Below are 19,467 nucleotides of genomic sequence, written 5' to 3'. Positions count from 1 at the left end.
AGGCTGTTTCTAAGTTTAAAAAACACTTCGTTATACGGTTTTATGTTTAGTGTCCCTGCTTAATTTTTTCTAAAAATTAAACCCTCTTCATAATATTATTCATTTAAGCTTGTATGATATACAGACAAAATGATTGTAAAACTGGCAGGTATAATCACTGTATGGCTCTTCTTGCTTCTTGTTTATTTGTAGTTGAACTTCAGCTTCATGAGGTATTTAGATTCAACCTAAAATATTTGTATCATGTAGGTAATATAAAGTGAAAGGTTTATTCTTTGACCGTTCAGATATCTCTTACAACAGAACTCTCCAATTAAGAAATAGGACAAAGGATGGTATTCTTTTTATGAAATCTAATTATTTGGGTGGTTTTAGGCTATATTTCTACCACCTCACTTAAAATACTAGATTCTCAGGTACAGCAGTTAGTATTATTTATTCTAAATATCCGATTAAAGACTTTGGTATTGAGATTGGAACTTCAGTGGCTAAGTCTCAAGAACCTGAAGTCGCAGTCATTAATTAGAGACAATAATTAAAACCATTATCTTCATTCAGCGCTTTACATCCGCCTAAATTGTTATGAAACATTTTGTACCTCGACTTAATTTCAAAGAGACAATAGATTTTTAATAAATTAAAATATTTGATAAAATATGCTTATAAAATTTGTTATTACAGCAATATTAACAAAATATATTTTATTTGTATAGTATTCTATAACCAGAAATTGTAAAATCTCTTATATGGGACAGCAGTTGCTTTGCCTTAGCCTCATGTGGCTTCACCACGAGAGTTGAAGGGGATAAACCCCTATTATCATTCAAAAATACTTTTTGTATCCTACATTGAACTAAGTAATGAGGCAAAATTGTCGAAAAGCTGAAAGAATGCCTTGGCTTTGAAGAAGTAACTCATTATCATTCAAAGTAAAGCCAATGCAATCGAATTAATATTTTTTTGTGTGTGTGGGGGGGGGGGGGTATTTTGTTTTCAGGGCGATTTTTCTTGGGAGGTTGGTGGTACACTCCCCCCAAAAAGTTATAAATCTTTTCGGGATATACGAGAACCCGATCGGATCAGCGGTTAGCAAGATCCTTCGGTACAAACCTACAGACAAACAGACAGACAGACATCCTGTTACTTTATTATAAGGATTTATTTAAAGATTGTAACCTGCGCTACATCGTACACAATAAACTCATTGTAGAGTAGATCCGTCTTCTTGTTTCCATCCTTTACTCCTTTACCAAGAGGGACCTTAAATAAAAAACGGATAATTCATTGATGCTTATTAAGGCTGATATTTCATTCAACTGGTCATTTATGTATTCAAGACAATTTGATATGACACCAAAGGGGACTTTTTAAGAGTTTCAAATAAAAATAAATATCTCTACCTATTCTAATTGATTTTTTATCCAAAAAAATTACAAAGTTGACCTTTAACGTTAAAAACTTGAGAGGGACGTGGTTTAATTAAAATTCGAATCTCGTTGAAAATCCTTATTTTAGGCAGAATTTATTAGTCTAAGATTATGGATAAAGTTTTGATGGATCATGTTTAATTCTTTCAATCTCCATATTATATTATTAATATTTAATATTTAAAAATCTTACCACTGTTCCATCAATAGTTTTTGTTAAAGCTGGATCAGGTTCAGTCTTTCCAATACCTTTGGTTGAGTGATAACCTGCAGGCAACTTTTCTAAAGAAATAAAATATTATTAGGTTTTAAAAACAATATATTCTGATCATGGTTTTGTACCAGGAAGGTAGGGGACAATGAGCAGTTTATTACACTAGCCCCCAAAGTTATATAATAACGTTTCTTATTCGTTGGCTTTACAACTTTTAGGACTTTAGGAATTTAGATTAGTTGTTTCATTAACTCCAACCACCAATTGTAATCTATAGTAGGAGTAATTTTGTGTATAAAAATTGGTGATGTACATCAATTTATCGGCCATTGTCTTTTCCCTTTAGATCCCTGGTTTTATATAATGGAGAAATTAATAAAAATCACCCGATACAAAATTTGCATCAAGTTAAAATAATATAACGACAAATTTCAAAGTTTAACTTACTTAATGTATTCTTAATTATCTTAGACAAACCACCGAAATCTAACGCCAACTGACAGCAGATTTTATCCCTTTTTACTCTACAAAATACAAAAAATACATATATAAATAATATATTACCAATGTAATCAGCTTTAGTTCTCTCGTACATATTGCCCAGAGCAACATCACAAAGCAGCAATAATCCTACGATTATTTATAGAGTATTATTATAATACATAAGTAAATATATCAATAATTATTATCATCAGTCATGTAACTATTTTTCAAAGTAAAATACTATTTCGTGCATTTAAGCGAAGCTTGTAGACAAAATTATCAAACATGAGATAAAATGTACAAAAAAAAATAATTTACTAACCAATTTTGAATAGCTAAAGCTAAAAATTTAATTAATACAAATAATAACGTTAGATCATTTTATTGTGCTTTATATGAAGGGAAGTATTGTAGTATGTACCCTAACTTTTCGGCAATTTATTATTGAAACAACAACTGGCGAAATATGATGAATTCAATTAAAAACCACGAGTTTTAGACCATCTTATAATTTGTGTATGAAACCTACAATTTAATTTTGTGGATAATATTTGAACAACACCAACCCAATAATATGAAAGTAGTAGGGTTGGCAATCCGAATCCGCCCAATTTTTGGTCAATTTTGGAATTCTAATCCGAATTCAGAATCCGTTTTTTTAATAGCGGATTCGGATTCTTAATTGGTAGGCTAAAATTAGCGTCTTGAGTTTTTTCTTTCAAATCCCCCTTTTTGAAGGCAAAGATTATCATCATTATATATAAAATCTTTTAAAATCTGGTTCGATTCTCGGAAGTGAATTATAGAGAACACCAAAAACAAAACCTAATTTTTAGGACATATGTAGCACTTACATTTTTTTAATTTAAAAAAAGCCTTTTAAAATATTGCTAGAATCCGAATCCGCCAAAGATAAGAATCCGGAATCCGCGGGAATCCGCCATTTTTATGGCGGATTCTTGTAAGAATCCGAATCCGGTCCAAAAATTTGACGGATTGCCATCCCTAGAAAGTAGATGAGAAAATACTCACCAGTATTATTGGTTCTGTTTGTACAACAATAGTTGGCAGATTTGGAGACCATATCTGCAAAGTATATACCCTTGCCAAACATGTAACCAGTGACAGGTGCCTCGGGAGGAGCTATACGCAGACCCTGAATAAGACATGTATGTGTCATAAGTTTTTTCATTTCATCAGTCGTTTGAAGGTTTTAATATTGATTATAATATATGTATGAATAAACATCTTGTTTTTAGATTATATACCTAGTAGGCTAGTATATACTGCATTGTACAAATCAGAAAAAAAACAACGATAACAACAACCATAAGTAGCGAATCACAAAAATATCTAACCTATAGCGTTACCTACGGACAGGGTGAATAAAAGAATAACTCCGCTAATTAAAAGCAGGGACCGTGATTTAGCAAATTAATGATATTTTAAATTACGATTTTTTGTTGGCGTAAATCTTGTTTTGTGTTGTAACAAAAGGTAAGTGGGTAGAAAGAAAGGGGGGAGGGGCAGGATAGGGGTATATTTTCACTTAGAATTGATTGTCAGAAACCTGGTTCCTTGTCCCTGCTAAAAAGTAAAGATTTAAATGCAACTATGACCAACCTGAGACAAAATACCAGCAAAGTTTGTTGTTCTGGAGCCGTGCCATAACAGGCGACGATTTTCCAATTTTTTAAACGGCTTGAATCGTTTAGCTTCGCCTTTTCGTGATACCTAAATTATTAAGATCATATTTTTTAACGGTTTTGTACATGTAACAAAGTAATACAGAAAGACAGAATAAAAAAGTGGAACATACAGACAAACTTTTTGGAGACCACCATTTTAGATGTCCTATGTGACATATAATGACGAGAAAGCACTGAACTAAATTTTGTTGGTGGAAGAAGTGAAAACTATATGCCTATTTTCTTCAAGAAAAAGCATAAAAAATAAAGTTTAAATCACATATAGAGATGGAATATTTGTTTACCTTGAAAACATGTTCAATCTCCAGAGTATAGAGAGTGTGGGTGGACGCATGGGTGTTCTTCACATATTCTTCAAGAATCTATAACAATAACTCATAAATATTTATTATTTTGTTCCTTTTATATAAGTAGCAGAATTGCTATCTGTGTGAGCAAAGGATCTCGCTAACCAGTGGAGCGAGCTTCTCAAGAAAAAAAAATCTCTTTAAAACACCCTACTACCCCTCCCCCATTTTTTTTACTTTTCTTCGATATACTAAGTTGACTTTCCCGACCCCATTTCAATCAAGCGTCCCTAGAGGCCTTTATGTAAAAATCCACTAGTTTTCGATAAAATAATTATTTGTTTCAGTTAACTCGCCAGTCCGCCAATTCAATAAAACTTCTAAAATGACATGGGAAATTTAAATTTATTTAAATTTTTTTAAGGATTAGGGGAGCCTTTCAAAAAATTGTTTTTTACCTTGAACTCTTCCTCCTCCTTGTTAAGAACAGATATCTCAGTGCTGAGTTTCTCATAGTGCGCATCAATAGGATCTTTTCCTTCACCAATTTGATTGTCTGACAGTAGATGGTAAGCAACCTCTATCTCGAGCAAGCTGTCCAACATATCTATCTTACTCTTTACCTACAAACAGGTTTTATCATCATTTTGTTCATTATCATTGGAGATGTGCACTAATTTCATGTATTGTATTGTCATTAGTTATTCCTGTTTCATTAAGGTTTTCTTTTTTATTACCTACTTAATTTATCATTAACCCAATGATACATAATAAATTTTAATTTTTAGGTGTGTTTGGGTTGAGCATGATAGTCTAAAGTAATAGTTGACAGGTTATACTAGCATAAAAGAATTGACATTATCATAATTTCCTAAATCAGCTGTATGAGAATGAATCAACTTAGGGCCCTTGTTTGATTACAAACATGCTTTATAAGGTAGTGACGTTTTTTGTTGTCTAATCACTGGACCGATTTAATTCTCTATTTTGGGTTAGCTTTTAATAGGTATCGGGATGGTTTTAGGCTATTTAATTTTTTACTTACCAGATCAGCATTGTCTAGGATGGGAGGTTTGTTCATACCAAAATCATGGGGAATCAGCGTGAAGAACCTAAAAGTTTACATTTTCATATGGAATTGTACAATGTAGAAAAAAAAACTGTCATGATACATTTGCCATGCCTATAAACCTTTAAAAATGGTGAAAAAGATTAAAGATTCCTTTGATAATACAAGATGAAAAGATATCCGTTCCTTCATATTTGCCTACTGCTGGTCAAATTTATTTTCAGAGAAACTTTATATTGATATTGAGTTGGACTGTAAGTGTAGGGTGTGTGTAGGGGAGGGAGGAGGAGTTCATAATTCGAACAGGTTTACACTCTGTCCTATCTGCAACGATAATATTTGAAGAAAAATTGGAGGATTTTTTTAGTAAGTAATTAAAAAATGTAAAACTAGTTGCGTCCATAGATCATTTTATTTTATTGACACTTTGTACTTGACAAAGCACTCAATATTTTTTAATTAACTCCGTTTACATTTATTTTTTTTGTCAAAAAACTGAAAAAGCACTAGAGTGATTTTTTCTTTTAATGTCGATGTCTATTGTCTAACCACGTAAGGCCTTTAATGTTTATACAACTTCTTATCCTTCGTGCATAGTATTAGTCCCCTTAGTTGTTATTACCTGTTGGTAGCGTCAATGTACTTAATCTGTTCCCCAGTTTGATTCCTGAGCATGTCCTGTACCTCTGTCAGGATCAGGTAGGCCTGTACCAGTATCACAATGATTCAAATTTTGGCATGCAGGGCGATTTAAAGACAATATTTAAGTACAAAATATCAAAAAACAGCCAAGTCTTAGGTAGTTATGCCTCTTAAATACTTAGACTGGAATCATAAATTTTCGAATTACTTCGCTTGTACAAAAAAAAATAGAATATATCAAAAAAATAAAATGCCTGCCAATTTGATAAAAATTAAAGAATTTAAATACCCCCCCCCCCCCCTTTATGTGAATATTAATATAGTTCATGCCAAATAAACAGGAAGAAACGCGTAGATCTTAAAACACACACCCCCCCCCCCCCCACAATATTTATAAAAATACTATTTGTTAATTTTTTTCCATAACTTGTTTTATATTCTAAGCATTGCATTCCTTTTGAATTTGAGACTTGCTAAGTTTTCCCAGCGGCATCTTTGTCAGGTCTATCTCAAATTCTACCATAGCTCGCTTCATACTTTCTACAAATAGCATTTTTGAGTTATGATGGGATTTTCAAATATCAGTTCAAATTAAAAAAAGTTAATAGCGAAGCTTTTCTACATTTTTATTTGAATGGATATCCATAAGTCCATTTAGTGTGACAACGAATTTGACACGCTAGACAAGTGTAGTATCTCAACCAGGGTGTCGGAGCCGTATAATTTTGATGCGGCTCCGGCTCCGGCTCCTACCTTAAATTTAATATATAATACAATATAAACAGTATGTTAAAATCTGCATGCAATCATGGATGTTATTATACTTGGTTTTGTCTTTTAAAAGTATACATTAAAACGAATATACATGTACTGAATTTAAAATATATTTGTACCTTAGCATATAATCTTTTAAAAATCATATTTTAAATGATTTGTTTTATTTTGAGTAAGTAATACCTAATACATTTTACATTATCATTTCATTCAACATAAAATTTTAGCTTACCAATATCAAAAATCATAGTGATCAGCTGTTTGATGGGGGTGTCTAGCTTGGACTTGCTGTCCTCGACACTCAACTTGGGCGCGGTGGTCTCCCCGTGGTCAAGCTCCAGAGGGTACATACGGTTGGGGACCTGACAATTATAATTTTTAGACCCTCTCTCTAATTTAAATTTTAGTTTTCAATCTAAATTGAAAATTACAAAATTATGTTTTGTAAGTTTTACTAAGGTCTTAAACAAAGGTTCCCATTATTATTATATATACACAAAATGTGTGATATAATAGACCTGATCTTTGTATCTTGGTTGAGTATATAAAAGAGTACATCTCACCAAGAATTAAAGATTCTTAAATTCAAATCAATGATTTAAAATGAAAAGTGAATAATTGAGTATCCCCTTTAAGCTAGGGGATACAACCAGTGAAGTAAAGAAATTATTTATTAACAAACCTTATTGAAGTTTTTCCTGTTTTTCCATCTATTTCCAGTTTTATCCTCAAAATGAAACTCGAAATCTCTGATAGCGTCCGAGGCATCATCCTTTTCCTAAAGAAAATATCTTAACTAACCCTATGCAAAGGAAATTTCTTAAAATATGATACATTTTCTCAATTTCTTATATAAAAATTCAAAATTAATGACAAAATCCATTAAAACAGTTTTACTTATAAAATAAACAAATCTGAATTGTTACTGAAGTAAGAACTGTCCGACCCTAAAAGAGAAAGAGCTTTGGTTAAAAAACTGACAAACCTCAAGTTTATTTCCACCAACCGTTGTACCGATTCTACCCCAGGACCGGAAAAACCACCACCTATAAATAAAAAAATTAGAAAACAACCAATGTATTATTAATAAGATATTTATAAAGTAATGGGATGTGCGTATGTCAGTCTAGAAGTGGTCAGGACAGTAAGATCTCCAGAGGAAATGGACTTTTAAATAGGTTCAAAAAAAGTTTTAATAATTTTGATTGTAATTCGAATAAAATTCAGCTTTGTTTAGGACAAGTTCCAAGCATTTTTCAAAGTAAAACTAGGTATACCTCACTATCAGTCAAAGTGGATAGACAAACGGTGAAAAAAATCCACTTACTTGTTTTTCTTATCATGTTTAAGAACTTGCATCTTGTAGTAGCTGTTTTTACCATCCTGTACATTTACATTTCCCAGTACTATGCTGTACAAGTTCTCTCCAACCTGGACAAATTATAATTAAATAAATTGTTAGAATAAAGATAGAATTTTTAAAAATCTTATTTTAAGATATTAATTAAAAGCGCCTGTTTCGGATATTAATAGCGTAATGTTTTCCCGCTCAATTCCGTAAAGTTAGGTGCAAGCGTCCAGTCAAATGCTCTTATGAGGTCAAATTGTTTGGTCATAATTAAGGACAGCTTGACCTAATGACATTTTACTGGAAGCTTGCACCCAACTTTACGGAATTATGTGAGAAAAATGGAACTCTTTAAGAAACCAAATATATCATACTCTGAAATGGGATAACCTATGAATAAAGTTATATCCAAAAGAATTTGTGACCAATATATACTAACCTTATAAACCGAGGCTTTATCCTCTAGACCAGTTTCCGGATCCACAAATCCTCCCCCTTTCAACTTAAGCTTCACAGACTTCGGCATGTTGGAGCTCTCGTACCGTGAACCTGCAGGCATAATTTTAAATATCATACGTTGGAATTTTGCATGACAAGTTGATTAAAACGGCCGGATTTTTAAACATTTGTACTTTAAGATTGCGGTGGTTTTTTAGGCTGAGACACCGCCCTTTTCCTCTACTATAATACAAGGATCTTAAGGGATAATACAATGGACGAAAAACCTTTCTAAATCCCTCATTATGACAAAATTATTCCATCTGTAGATTAAAGTTAACCATATAAAAGTTGTTATGTTACCTTTAGATTTGGTGGCTTCTTTGGGAGGGGCATGAGCTTGTGTAACCTTCTCCTGGACCTCTTCAATGCCCCAATCAGAGAGGGCATGCTGTTTCAGCATGGCAACAACACCCTCAGCTTTCACACCACCCACAAACTCTTCTCCCACGACCAGGACGCTCTTCGCCTTGGCATCTCGTACCTTACTCCGACCTTCTTCTAAGGTTTCTAGAAAAAAAGATTTTTGTGAGAGTCTCTAGCTATCTATGGAACTAATTTCATTGCTTTTTAAAATGAAAAATAAAAGCAACAGGATGTTAGTCTGTTTTATATTTAACCGAAAAGATTTTATAGGTCCAAGTTATCCCCAAGTTATCTCTTTTGGAGGAGGGTGCCTTAACCCTCATAAGAGAAATCACACATAAAATGACCCCTGCATTTTTTTCTTTTCTCTTCAAAACTTCGTGTGTCGATCTCTCTCACCCAAATTCTGTAGATTGCCCCTGAAGGTCATATTACAATCTGTTTTCCTAAATAAAAAAAGGTTGAGTCAGCATTTTTTATCAGCCCCGATGATGATGTAAAAAACCTAATCCTTTTCTGAAATAAGTAGATTATGGACATCTCAACCAGGATGGATTTTTGCTCAACAATTATTAGACAAAAAGAATTTAACAAATTTGTAATAAAAAAAATATTCATTGACAGTTGGACTAAAGTAAAGCACTTTCAGAATCTTTTATCTCTATGTATTATCAAAACTTAAGTATACTTAAACAAGGATGACAACATCCATAAAAGCGAAGCACTTAAACAGTAGGACAAACGGACATTAACACTTATATAGTGTAAGAACTGAATAATCATAATATAAATGTATGAGTCAAAGCAAAATTGTAAGTAAAATGTGTTGAAAAACTGCTTGATTCAGGATAATGTTTATGGACATACTTACATTTCTAGGACTTGTTAATAGAGTTGCTTCGCTTATTACATTATACTTTGTTGTCCCAGGAATCAATATACCAAAAATCAGATCAATCGGATGATTAGATCACATAAAAATTTGTTGTTAAAAAAGTAAAAAAATCAACATGTTTAAAATGGACGTATGGACATTTTGGTGATGATTATAGAGTTGCTACGCTTTCTAAATCGTACCTAACTACTTAAGGAATCACCATGCAAAATTTGAAATCGATAGGACAATTCTAACATGCCTAAATTAACGAAAAAAGCTATCCGTTACGGACGTACGGACGGACCGATCTTAATTATAGAAAAGCTTCGCTTTTAACAAGAAAAGAAAAAACAGCTAAGTCACATTCCTATAGTTAATTAGATTACATAAAATATTTGTTCTTCTCAGGACTGAAAAGACAATTGAAGAATATTACCACTTTTAAGTAAGGGAAATATGCTTAAAGAAATGCAATTGTAATTATATCACAATAAGAACCAGTATGTTCATAAAAAAATAGCGCAGCTACAAATTTTATATATAAATCTATCAATGGTGGAAAAATATTCCAAAAATTAAAATCCAGTTCTTTTTTTTATTGTAATACGAAATCAAAATTTAAACTTCCATATCTATAATACAAAGTATCTTGATGTCTCTCCGTCCCTTAAGATCTCGGTAACCACTGAACCGATCGGATTCTACTCTTCAGGGAATATACCTACTAGAGGCAAGGGGCGAAGCCGCTAGTTTACCTATATGATATGAAGAAAAAATTTGTGTTCTACTAAACATGTCAGTTCATTAAGTCCTATTTTCATAAATTGTGGCACCATCATAAATTAAATAGGTTCTCTTAACGTACACGGATGAATATAATTACTGTGGCAGATACAGTAGTCAGGAATTAACCAAATTATAGAGAAGCAGCGTTAATAAAAAAGTAAAGTGATTTATTTAGATTATAATGGGGATAAGTAAAGCTAAGAAGCTTTAAATATTGTACAAGAAATACATAAAAAGAAGTATTATCGTAACATTATACATATGCAATAAGTTTAAGGAATAAGGGATATTGAATTTCCATAGAATAGAGTAAACAGATCTCTGTCTGTCTGTACAAAATTATCTCGTTAACCGCTGAGCCAATATGGTTCTCCTTTCCAGCATAAGTCATGGGTCATAGCCGCTAGTTATAGAGACTGCAATAAAAAAAAGGTTCCCCTGCCTCATAAATAAATCTAATCTAAGGATCACAAAAAGAGCAAATAAAAATGATGTACCTTTATATTGTAAACTGTAATAGTTATTTTAATTCGGTCCTGATATAATGGATTAGATTAAGATCTATAGCCTTATTGAAGTTACTTTCCACGTCAGATTTTTCTTCAATCCAAAGAATCTCCCCCCCCCCCCCAAAAAAAAAATATAAGTCATATATTTTAGTTATTTTTTACCTTTATCAGATACAAGTGCCATCGTAGTTGAGTGGACAGTGTTGCCCACTTTTCCACCCATTGCCTCCAGCTTCTTTTGAATCTTAACAAGTAAATAAATGTTTTATTTTGAAAACTATCACTGCATTTTCATTTTATCATTCATGAGATGAAAACATATATCTTTGGTTTGTTCAAAAGAAGCTTTTTATTTTCCTGTATGATTTATTAATCTTCGCCGCTTGTGTTTTCATCCTTTTTAAACAGTTTTAAACCTTTTTCAAAAAAGTTTCTAAAAGATTGCAAAAACATTTGACTTTTAAGCTTACTGAGTTCAAAATTCTGGAGACAAATTGGTTTTACTTCTGTTGCCATATTCTTTTAGATGTAATCCTATCTTGAGCGAATCTACTTATTGTAGTGTTTTGTTTTTACAACAAAAAATTAATCTAAATATGGTATCAAGCACCCTTTTTCTAAAAAAGATTTAACTGTTTTTAACTCCTACCTTCTCCTTATTTATTTTTCCACTGAGAACAAATGACATATTCCTCAAAGGTAACAAAGCAGCAGTGGAACTTCTGAACAAAATTAAGTTTTATTATTTTCATTCCCTAAAGAGCCATTGAGCTCTTAGCCCCCTAAGAATAACCACTCAGAAAGAAATTTAACCATAATGGGGGCCTATGGTTATTTTTAAAAAAATTTCTTGGCTCAACGAGGCACCATTTACTTTTAAATTAAGGTAAAAATATTCCACTTGATATTAGTATAAACAGTTACCCCTGAGATCCATTGCTGGCAGTTCCGTTGGAGGCATGGCCGTTCTGTTTCTGAACTCCAGGTAAGTTGGCAATCAACCGAACTCCGACCTTTCCACTGTACATTGACCTAAAAAGAAAATATGAGAATTTCTAAAACCTTAATTCGGATTTGTCAATGTTGGTTACAAAAACTACGGTAGGTGTTAAAATAAGATTCATAGTCAAACGAAGATCCTTTTATTTTTTAATGAGCGGGCAAATAAATTGTCAGTGAAGTGTAATAGTTACTACGCTTATAAGATTTTTGAATAGACTTTTTAATATAGTTTAAATACCATAATCTAACCTACCCCCTAATTTACAATTTATTTTAATAACCAAGTGGGGTTTCTGGGCTCAACAAGGCACTTTCTGGAGGCGCCAAAATAGCAAGATCAAAATGCCAAGGCCTGGAAACGAAAAGTACTTACAAGAAATCGAACTGTTCTTTGAAATTGTCGGGAACTTTAAAAGGCTTTCGCTTTGGATTAACTTGTACAGTTTGACACTTTGTCCATTCTGTCAGGTCTCCTTGGCACTTGTACCCTACTCCACTCTAAAATTTAAACGAATTGTATACAAATTCAAGATTTTTAAGAATACAACAATGTTAGGACAATAGGCGATAAATGATACTTACTTGTAACTTCCCCCAATTTAGATTTTAGAATGTTTTTTCTTTTGTGGGTTTGCTACAAATTTTAAGCATAATTGTCCTCTACCTTTCCGACTAATTTAAAATTATATAAATGAAATACAAGATCTTAAGACAATAGACAAGTTATTTGTTATGATATGGATTAAAAACTTGAAAGAAACCTGATAAACAAACTGTCCTTTGTTGCAGACAGAACAAGCCTCCAGACATCCAAAAGTCATGATATCACACAAACGATCTAGCATTCGGTCCTACAATAAAAAGAGTTCCTAAATCAAAAAGTTGGTTTATTCTTGTAAATATTCAGATAAAACTGTTGGAAACCACAACAAGAAAGTCTAGTAATGCTTGTTTTAGTGCGTAATGGCAGGCCTTACCCCCTAAAATGTATTTTGAAATTGAAAAACGGTCTTGAAGCATGCAGTGTGTCATAATTTCATCACGATAAAGGTAAATTTTCAGATTTTTTTCTTTACACAAGGAATTATGATACATATCTATTTTTTTAAAATAAATATAAAACAATCAATTACTAAGCACGGAGCTTTTCGCGATTATTAAAAAACTACATTCCTAAATTTTAAATAACTTGACAAAAATATGTTTAATTTTATGATTTTAATGATAAAAATATGGATAGGTAGAATTCCTACCAGAAAAAAAACTTTGATACCTGACCAACAGGAACCTCCTGGTTATTGTATTCCAATAGATTTTCTAACTCTTTCTTTTTCAGGTGTTTCTGTAGAAGGTCGCGATAGTAAAACATTTTCTTATTTTGTTTCTTCATTTCTTCTCGATCCTCTGGCTCCTAGTAACAAAAGTTAGAATGTTTAGGGTCACTAAAAGCGCAGCAGTAACTTAACAACAAATTAATAAGGCAATTTTATCAGTAAATATTTTTAGCTCTTTATGTCCAAAATTTTGGCGTTCCCCAGCCCGTCCTCCTTTCTATTTGATAACTTGATTTCGATTACATATAATTTCTTACATCTTTGACTTCGATTTTTTGTTTCTTAGCATCAGGTTCATCTTTAGAAGCTTTCTCTTGCTTCCTTTTCAGCTTGGGTAACAATTCTTTCAGCATTATCTAATTAGAAAAAATCTTTGTTAAAAATTCATAAAAAATTGGGAATAAAGACTCAAAAAGCAGTACAAACTTATATTAAAAATAGGCAGATGAGAGAAAAATAACCACTTTTGATTTTAAAAGTACCCTTCTTCAACAATGTCAACAAAAATCCTTTTAAAAAGATCCTAGAAACAAGGATTCGATGTTAGGCGTATCTTAGTTTTCAATTTGATAGCCTCCACTTCAAATTATAAGTTTAAATTGTATTTTATCTAAAAGAAAGTTTGCTTTTTAGACTTGACTAATAATGATCTAACCGACCTGATCCTCCTTTTTAAGAGTTTTGAGTCCAGCCAGATTATCCACAGTTGTAAACCATTCCAAACTTTCTCGATTCTTACCAAAGCATTCAGCATGATGCCATCTAGATATAGAGTATTAATCTCAACGTTTTAAATATTAAAATATGTAAATTAGAACAGTTCTATAATAAAATTAGTATTCCATAAAGAAGAGTTTTCATTAAAACTAATCACTTTTTAAAATAAAAAATACGAGCACATCTTTCATTGGAAACCCTAGAGGCTAGGGTGGCGGGCATACGACTTGAAAATAATAACTTCACCTGTCCATTGGTCCATACATCTTAGCTCTATCGTCATCAAAATCTTTCTTGGCAATTCTTACTTCTCCCTAATAAAAAAGAATTAAACAAAACAAAATTCCCAGTAAAACTCATAATCTGAATCATTTCCAAAGAACCAGTTATGGGCCATACTGAAAAAGCATTTATAGTATCGAATCATAGACTACAATTACATCTGTACACAAAAAGTCATTTAATCAGTCTTAATTTAGCAGGGGTGTATATTCTGCACAAGATTTATTTTTTTTCCCCGGCTCCAAATTTCTTAATTCTTTTCCCCCCTCGTTTTTTTCTCACCAAGTAGGGGGGGAAATATTTAAAGAATTATATATTTTATTTATTTTAACCCTCCTACCACACATTCTTTTATTTTTTTTTACCAAGGAGGGGGGGAAATGAAAAAAATGTTTTCAGTTTTCTTAATTTTTACATTTTTTTTCCCCCCAACCACTAATTTTTTATCCCCCCCCCCCCCCCTGAGCCGGGGATCCCATGTAGAATATACACCCCTGTAATTTAGTTAACGAAAAATACAGTTTTCCATTTTTCTATACGCGGACAACTGTCTACAGTACGATAATTATAAATTAAGATCCGGGCAGTGAATCAAATCAAATTATGATGGTTTCCAGACAAGATCGCTGGCAGATTATACTGTATTAGTCGAAAATATAGACAATCAAAGGGGTAGTTTCACGAAAGGCATTTCAACTTAATTTAGTGAACCGCATATTTTTTCCTGGTTAATTGGTTAAACTACATTTATATTTTATATGGCATATTTTTGAAAGAATTTTAATTTTCTACCACGTAGTTTTTAAAATATCATGACTTGAAACGTCTTTTTAAATTGCATATGATATATCACAAAAAGACGATTTTCAAGTCTTGATATTTTCAAAACTACGTGGTAGAAAATTGAAATTCTTTTAAATATATGCCATATAAATATAGTTTAACCCATTAACTAGCAAAAAATATGCGGTTCACTCAATTAAGTTCAAATGCATTTCGTGAAACTACCCCTTTACAAACTGATAGGGACACGTAAATAAAAGTTTCTTTCTTATTGAACCAACCTTCTTAATTTTCTCTTCGCATGATTTACAAGTTGAAGCTCCTGACTTGGCATACTCTGTTCTGTAATCTCCGATCATTGTTCCATCCACAAGTTCTCCTCTGTCTTTACCCTTCCCGCCCTTCTTTCCGCCTTTACCGCCCTTGGCAGGTTCGGGACCAGCACCTGCAAATAATAATTGAATTGAGAATGTTCTGAAAAAGTAGGTTTTTAAAAGCACTTCTTAATACATAAAAAATATCAAAAGATCATCAACCAAAGCTCATAAAATCGTGATTTTTGTTGTTTTTATACTGTGGAGAGAAAAAGTTAGATAAGATGCCCATTTTTCAAATGAAAAAATGAATAGAAATTTCAGGTATATACCTCTTATAAACCTTTAAATTGTCATGAACGAACGGACAAAAATCCCTCGAAACTAGAACTGCAGAGTAGCTTCACTTACTAAAAAGGACAAATATTGAATTCAATTATTAATGGCTGACCTCCTTTGGAAATTCTTTCCCTTATTTTCTCTTGATCATCCCACCTGAGCTGTTCAAAATGAGCAAACTCGCCTTCAGCCTACAAGTATTAATCTATAAAGTTTTGAAAAGGTCAAAAAAGACCTAATCAAAGGCAATCGGATCATGGAAAAAAAAACGAAGTTGCGGGTTTCGTCGTATTTTCACAGTAGCATTTGATAAGTTATTTTATGTTATGTAAATGTCAATGATTGCCCCACAGGCGCTAGAAATAGGGGAAAAGCTAGGGTAAAAATAGGACGAAACCCGCTACTTCATTGTCTATCCAGATTTCTTTTTTTGTTACGTTTTCTAGATATCTTAAATTATACCTAATATATTTTCTTTTTCAACACTTCACTAATCACTCTGGGCGTATTGAGATTTTACCCTCAAAGAAGAGATACCAAGCCACTAGTTGACTTAACACTTATTTAATAATAAAAGAAGCTAAAAAACTTTTTTTTACTTATACCGAACAATGTATTCTACACTACCTTTGGTCTGTTTCTGGAAAAGAAACATGTGAGATGAAACCAGTTTGCTTGCTTTCCATCGAAAAAGGGAGACTAAAATAAAATATTAAAATAATTATGAGCATCAATGAATGCAAAGCTCTGAAACTGTAGGACAAACAAACATTAAAACTTGTAGAGTGTCAGAACTGAATAAGCTCTTAACAAAATGGTAAGTAAATTTGTTGCAAAACTGCCAAAATACAGAATACCGTTTAAGAACATACTTACATGTTTCGCTTAAAAAAAGCATGAACTTCAATGAACCTCAACCAACACAAGAAAATAGCCTAAAGATAAAATTCCCCCATGGGCGTAGCCACAAAATATAACCTATACCTGGACCATTGCTGCCAGCCTACAATCTCCCTGTGGAATCTGAGCCTTGCAACCTTTGCATTTTGCCCTCCCCGACTTGGCATACTCTGCTCTGTAGGGGAGGTCTGACGAATTATCTTCAGACATTTTGTTCTGAAAAATATAGATCTACTATAAATAACATTAAAAAATATTCGATAGTATGAGTAGAATATGATATTAGCAGTGCACAAACATAATTACAGGTAATTAGAAAAAGTTTAAATAACGGCGGCTCTTGGTTAAAAAAAGCCACAGTCAATAATAAAACTTTTCATTGCAAATGCATAAGAAATAGTTTTATAAATAGACAACGAAAAATAAATGGTCTGAATTTGAATAGGTTTTAAATACGGTAAAGTTCTAAAGACAAATATATCTGAAATTATCAAAAATGCCTAGATTTTATCACTTTTTTTCTTTCTCAAATCTCCAACTTTTTTTGAAAGTGCAGCAAAATTTAATACCTGTAAGTCTACAAATAACTAATTTTCATATTTTTAAATAACCCAACACGAAAAAAAAAATAACTTTCATTCCGAAATTTTCTCATAAAGGCTACCCTGGAAACTCCATTCATAGTTTAATTCAAAATTATTAAGTCTAAAAAATGCACTTTGCAGTTGATAAAAAGCGTATTTAGTTTTCTAAAAGGTACTTTTAAAAAAATGAAAATATTATTACAATAAAGTTATTTGGCACTTAAAAAATATATTTTTAATCTACATATTTGTTAGGTTTTTAAAGTAATTGACAAAAAGTTACAAACGACAGGTACAAAAAATACATGTTTAAATATGCTTAATGTTATTTTTTTATGAGCAATTGACATTGACTTTTCAAACAGAAATTTTTAATTGGTAACTTCAAAAAAAAAATTATTCATAATATGGCATTTTAGATTAAGTTTATAGAAAGATTGTTTGATTTAGGACCAGTACAGTATACATGTAAATATAAGATAGATAAGATATATAAGTTTATTACAAAAAAATCATCACATAAGTTAAAGTTTAAAAATTAAAGAGATGAACAGATTTGTGGACTTTTTCAGCATAATCTTTTAGGCTTCAAAAATAAAAGCCATGTTTTATTTAATTGCCCATAATCGAAATGTATTATTATTTGTATTGAATGTTATACTAAAATAATTACTGAAACTTTATTAAAATGAGACATATTTTGATGTTTAAAGCTGAAAAGATATCAGTGAATATTTCATAAGAATGTTCAAATATTTATTGATTACCTATAGACTTAACTAACTTAAAATTGTAGCAGAATTAGACTTAGATTTTTCTTGACTGAGATTGTTTGATTAATTTAACGCTCTTGTTTTAAATTTTTAGTTGAGAGGTTGTGGTCTAAAAATATTTAAAAATTTTCTGACAAAAAATATTACTAAAGAGGTATAAAATATAGGTGGTACTCGAACAAAAACTTAATATATATTAGGGTGGGCAAATTTCCCCCTTTTTTTAGATTTTACTGTTATCATAAGTTGTGGAAGTCATATATATGTATGATAAGCCCCATTCAAGTTTTAAAAGTGACTTGGCTCTTATGGCTGCTGGCGCGCGGGGGGTATAAAAAGTGCCCACCCCCTTATAAAACCAAAAAATTAAATTCCTTCAAATACAGGCATGTTGCATATCAAAATGACCGCATTGAAATGCTGATTATGAATCTGAAAACCGTTTTGAAAAATATTGCTCCTAGTTCGAATAAGATCTCATTAAGAACCTAAAAACAGCAGATTTGGTCAAAATTGTTCATTTTGGTAGGTTATTTGAAAATCATTTCAGACTGAATCAATATTTTTCAAAACGGTTTTCAGATCTGTAATCAGCATTTCAATGCGGTCATTTTGATATGTAACATGCCTGTATTTGAAGGATATTCAATTTTTGTTTTTATAGGGGGGCGGGCACATTTTATACCCCCCGGGCGCCCGTTGTTTTTGGATTACAAAACCTCTTTCAAGTTTCACAGGTTTTTATAATGGCCCAGTATCCCTTGCCAATGTCTACCAATGTGAAATTCCAAAATCGACCCACCCTAATATATATAGGATTGTTGAGATGCTGATCTATTATCTAGCTTCTCGTAATTCATGTGGTATGGAGAATTAAAGAAACATCAGAAAAAATCACATTTCATCGTAGTTTTACTATCAAATGCTTTGCTGAGCTAAAGATCTTTCAAAATAGAATTTGAGATAATGAATGCAACTACAAGATAAAACTTAGATCATGGCAAGAAAACGAAGTAGCGGGTTTTGTCGTATTTTCACAGTAGCTTTTGATAGGTTAGAATGGCTTTAAATAAGAGAAAAGCTACTGTGAAAATACGACCATATCAGCTACTTGTTTTTTTTCCATGAACCGAAATCTTTAGCAAGATAATTTTTTCAACAATTTTGCTTTTTGGAATTGACGAATAAGATTTTGATATCTAATTCAATAGAGCCTTCCAAATAACTGATTGAAGATGATCAACCTTTTTTACTATTTGTATTAATAGATTTATGATTGATAACTTTAATACAAACATATAATTTCTCCAGACCATAGTTTTTGTGTATAAATATTTTTTTAACCTCTTCCTATAGTGTCCTTACTAGAATGTTTTTTTTAAGTCTACCCAAATGGGATTCAACTGTTATGTATTTTTTAAAGTCTACCCAAATGGGATTCAACTGTTAT

The 19,467-nt window shown here is 31.9% G+C and overlaps 1 protein-coding gene across 1 annotated transcript; it reads right to left on the bottom strand.

The window, feature by feature from the left end:
* Positions 1–3: 3 nt before the first annotated feature.
* Positions 4–16,906, bottom strand: Parp1 (Poly-(ADP-ribose) polymerase). Its single transcript, XM_080155953.1, has 30 exons — positions 16,745–16,906; positions 16,388–16,459; positions 15,873–15,951; positions 15,389–15,552; positions 14,289–14,356; positions 13,985–14,087; positions 13,583–13,681; positions 13,265–13,402; positions 12,753–12,842; positions 12,365–12,489; positions 11,914–12,021; positions 11,639–11,711; positions 11,152–11,233; positions 8,755–8,961; positions 8,393–8,502; positions 7,933–8,036; positions 7,591–7,651; positions 7,288–7,383; positions 6,838–6,967; positions 6,288–6,371; positions 5,812–5,896; positions 5,166–5,232; positions 4,579–4,743; positions 4,118–4,195; positions 3,748–3,858; positions 3,157–3,280; positions 2,206–2,271; positions 1,621–1,709; positions 1,177–1,260; positions 4–227 (listed from the first exon to the last, which is right to left on the bottom strand). The coding sequence occupies exons 1-30, from the start codon at positions 16,868–16,870 to the stop codon at positions 183–185; spliced, it is 3,033 nt and encodes a 1,010-aa protein (XP_080012079.1). The 5' UTR covers positions 16,871–16,906; the 3' UTR covers positions 4–182.
* Between the last annotated feature and the right edge of the window lie 2,561 nt (positions 16,907–19,467).

This window comes from Acartia tonsa, chromosome 4 (assembly GCF_053477335.1).
Source record: "Acartia tonsa isolate MP-2025a chromosome 4, ASM5347733v1, whole genome shotgun sequence".
Taxonomy (NCBI): Eukaryota; Metazoa; Arthropoda; class Copepoda; order Calanoida; family Acartiidae; genus Acartia; species Acartia tonsa.
This window is presented reverse-complemented; position numbering and strand designations above follow the sequence as displayed.

Excerpts from the sequence above, each read along its gene's own strand:
- Parp1 (XM_080155953.1), bottom strand. The coding sequence starts at position 16,870 with ATGTCTGAAGATAATTCGTCAGACCTCCCCTACAGAGCAGAGTATGCC. Across the intron at positions 16,460-16,744 it reads GGCTGGCAGCAATGGTCCAG|TCTCCCTTTTTCGATGGAAA; the intron begins GTATAGGTTATA and ends ATTTTATTTTAG. Across the intron at positions 8,962-11,151 it reads GGCACTTGTATCTGATAAAG|AAACCTTAGAAGAAGGTCGG; the intron begins GTAAAAAATAAC and ends CTTTTTTTCTAG.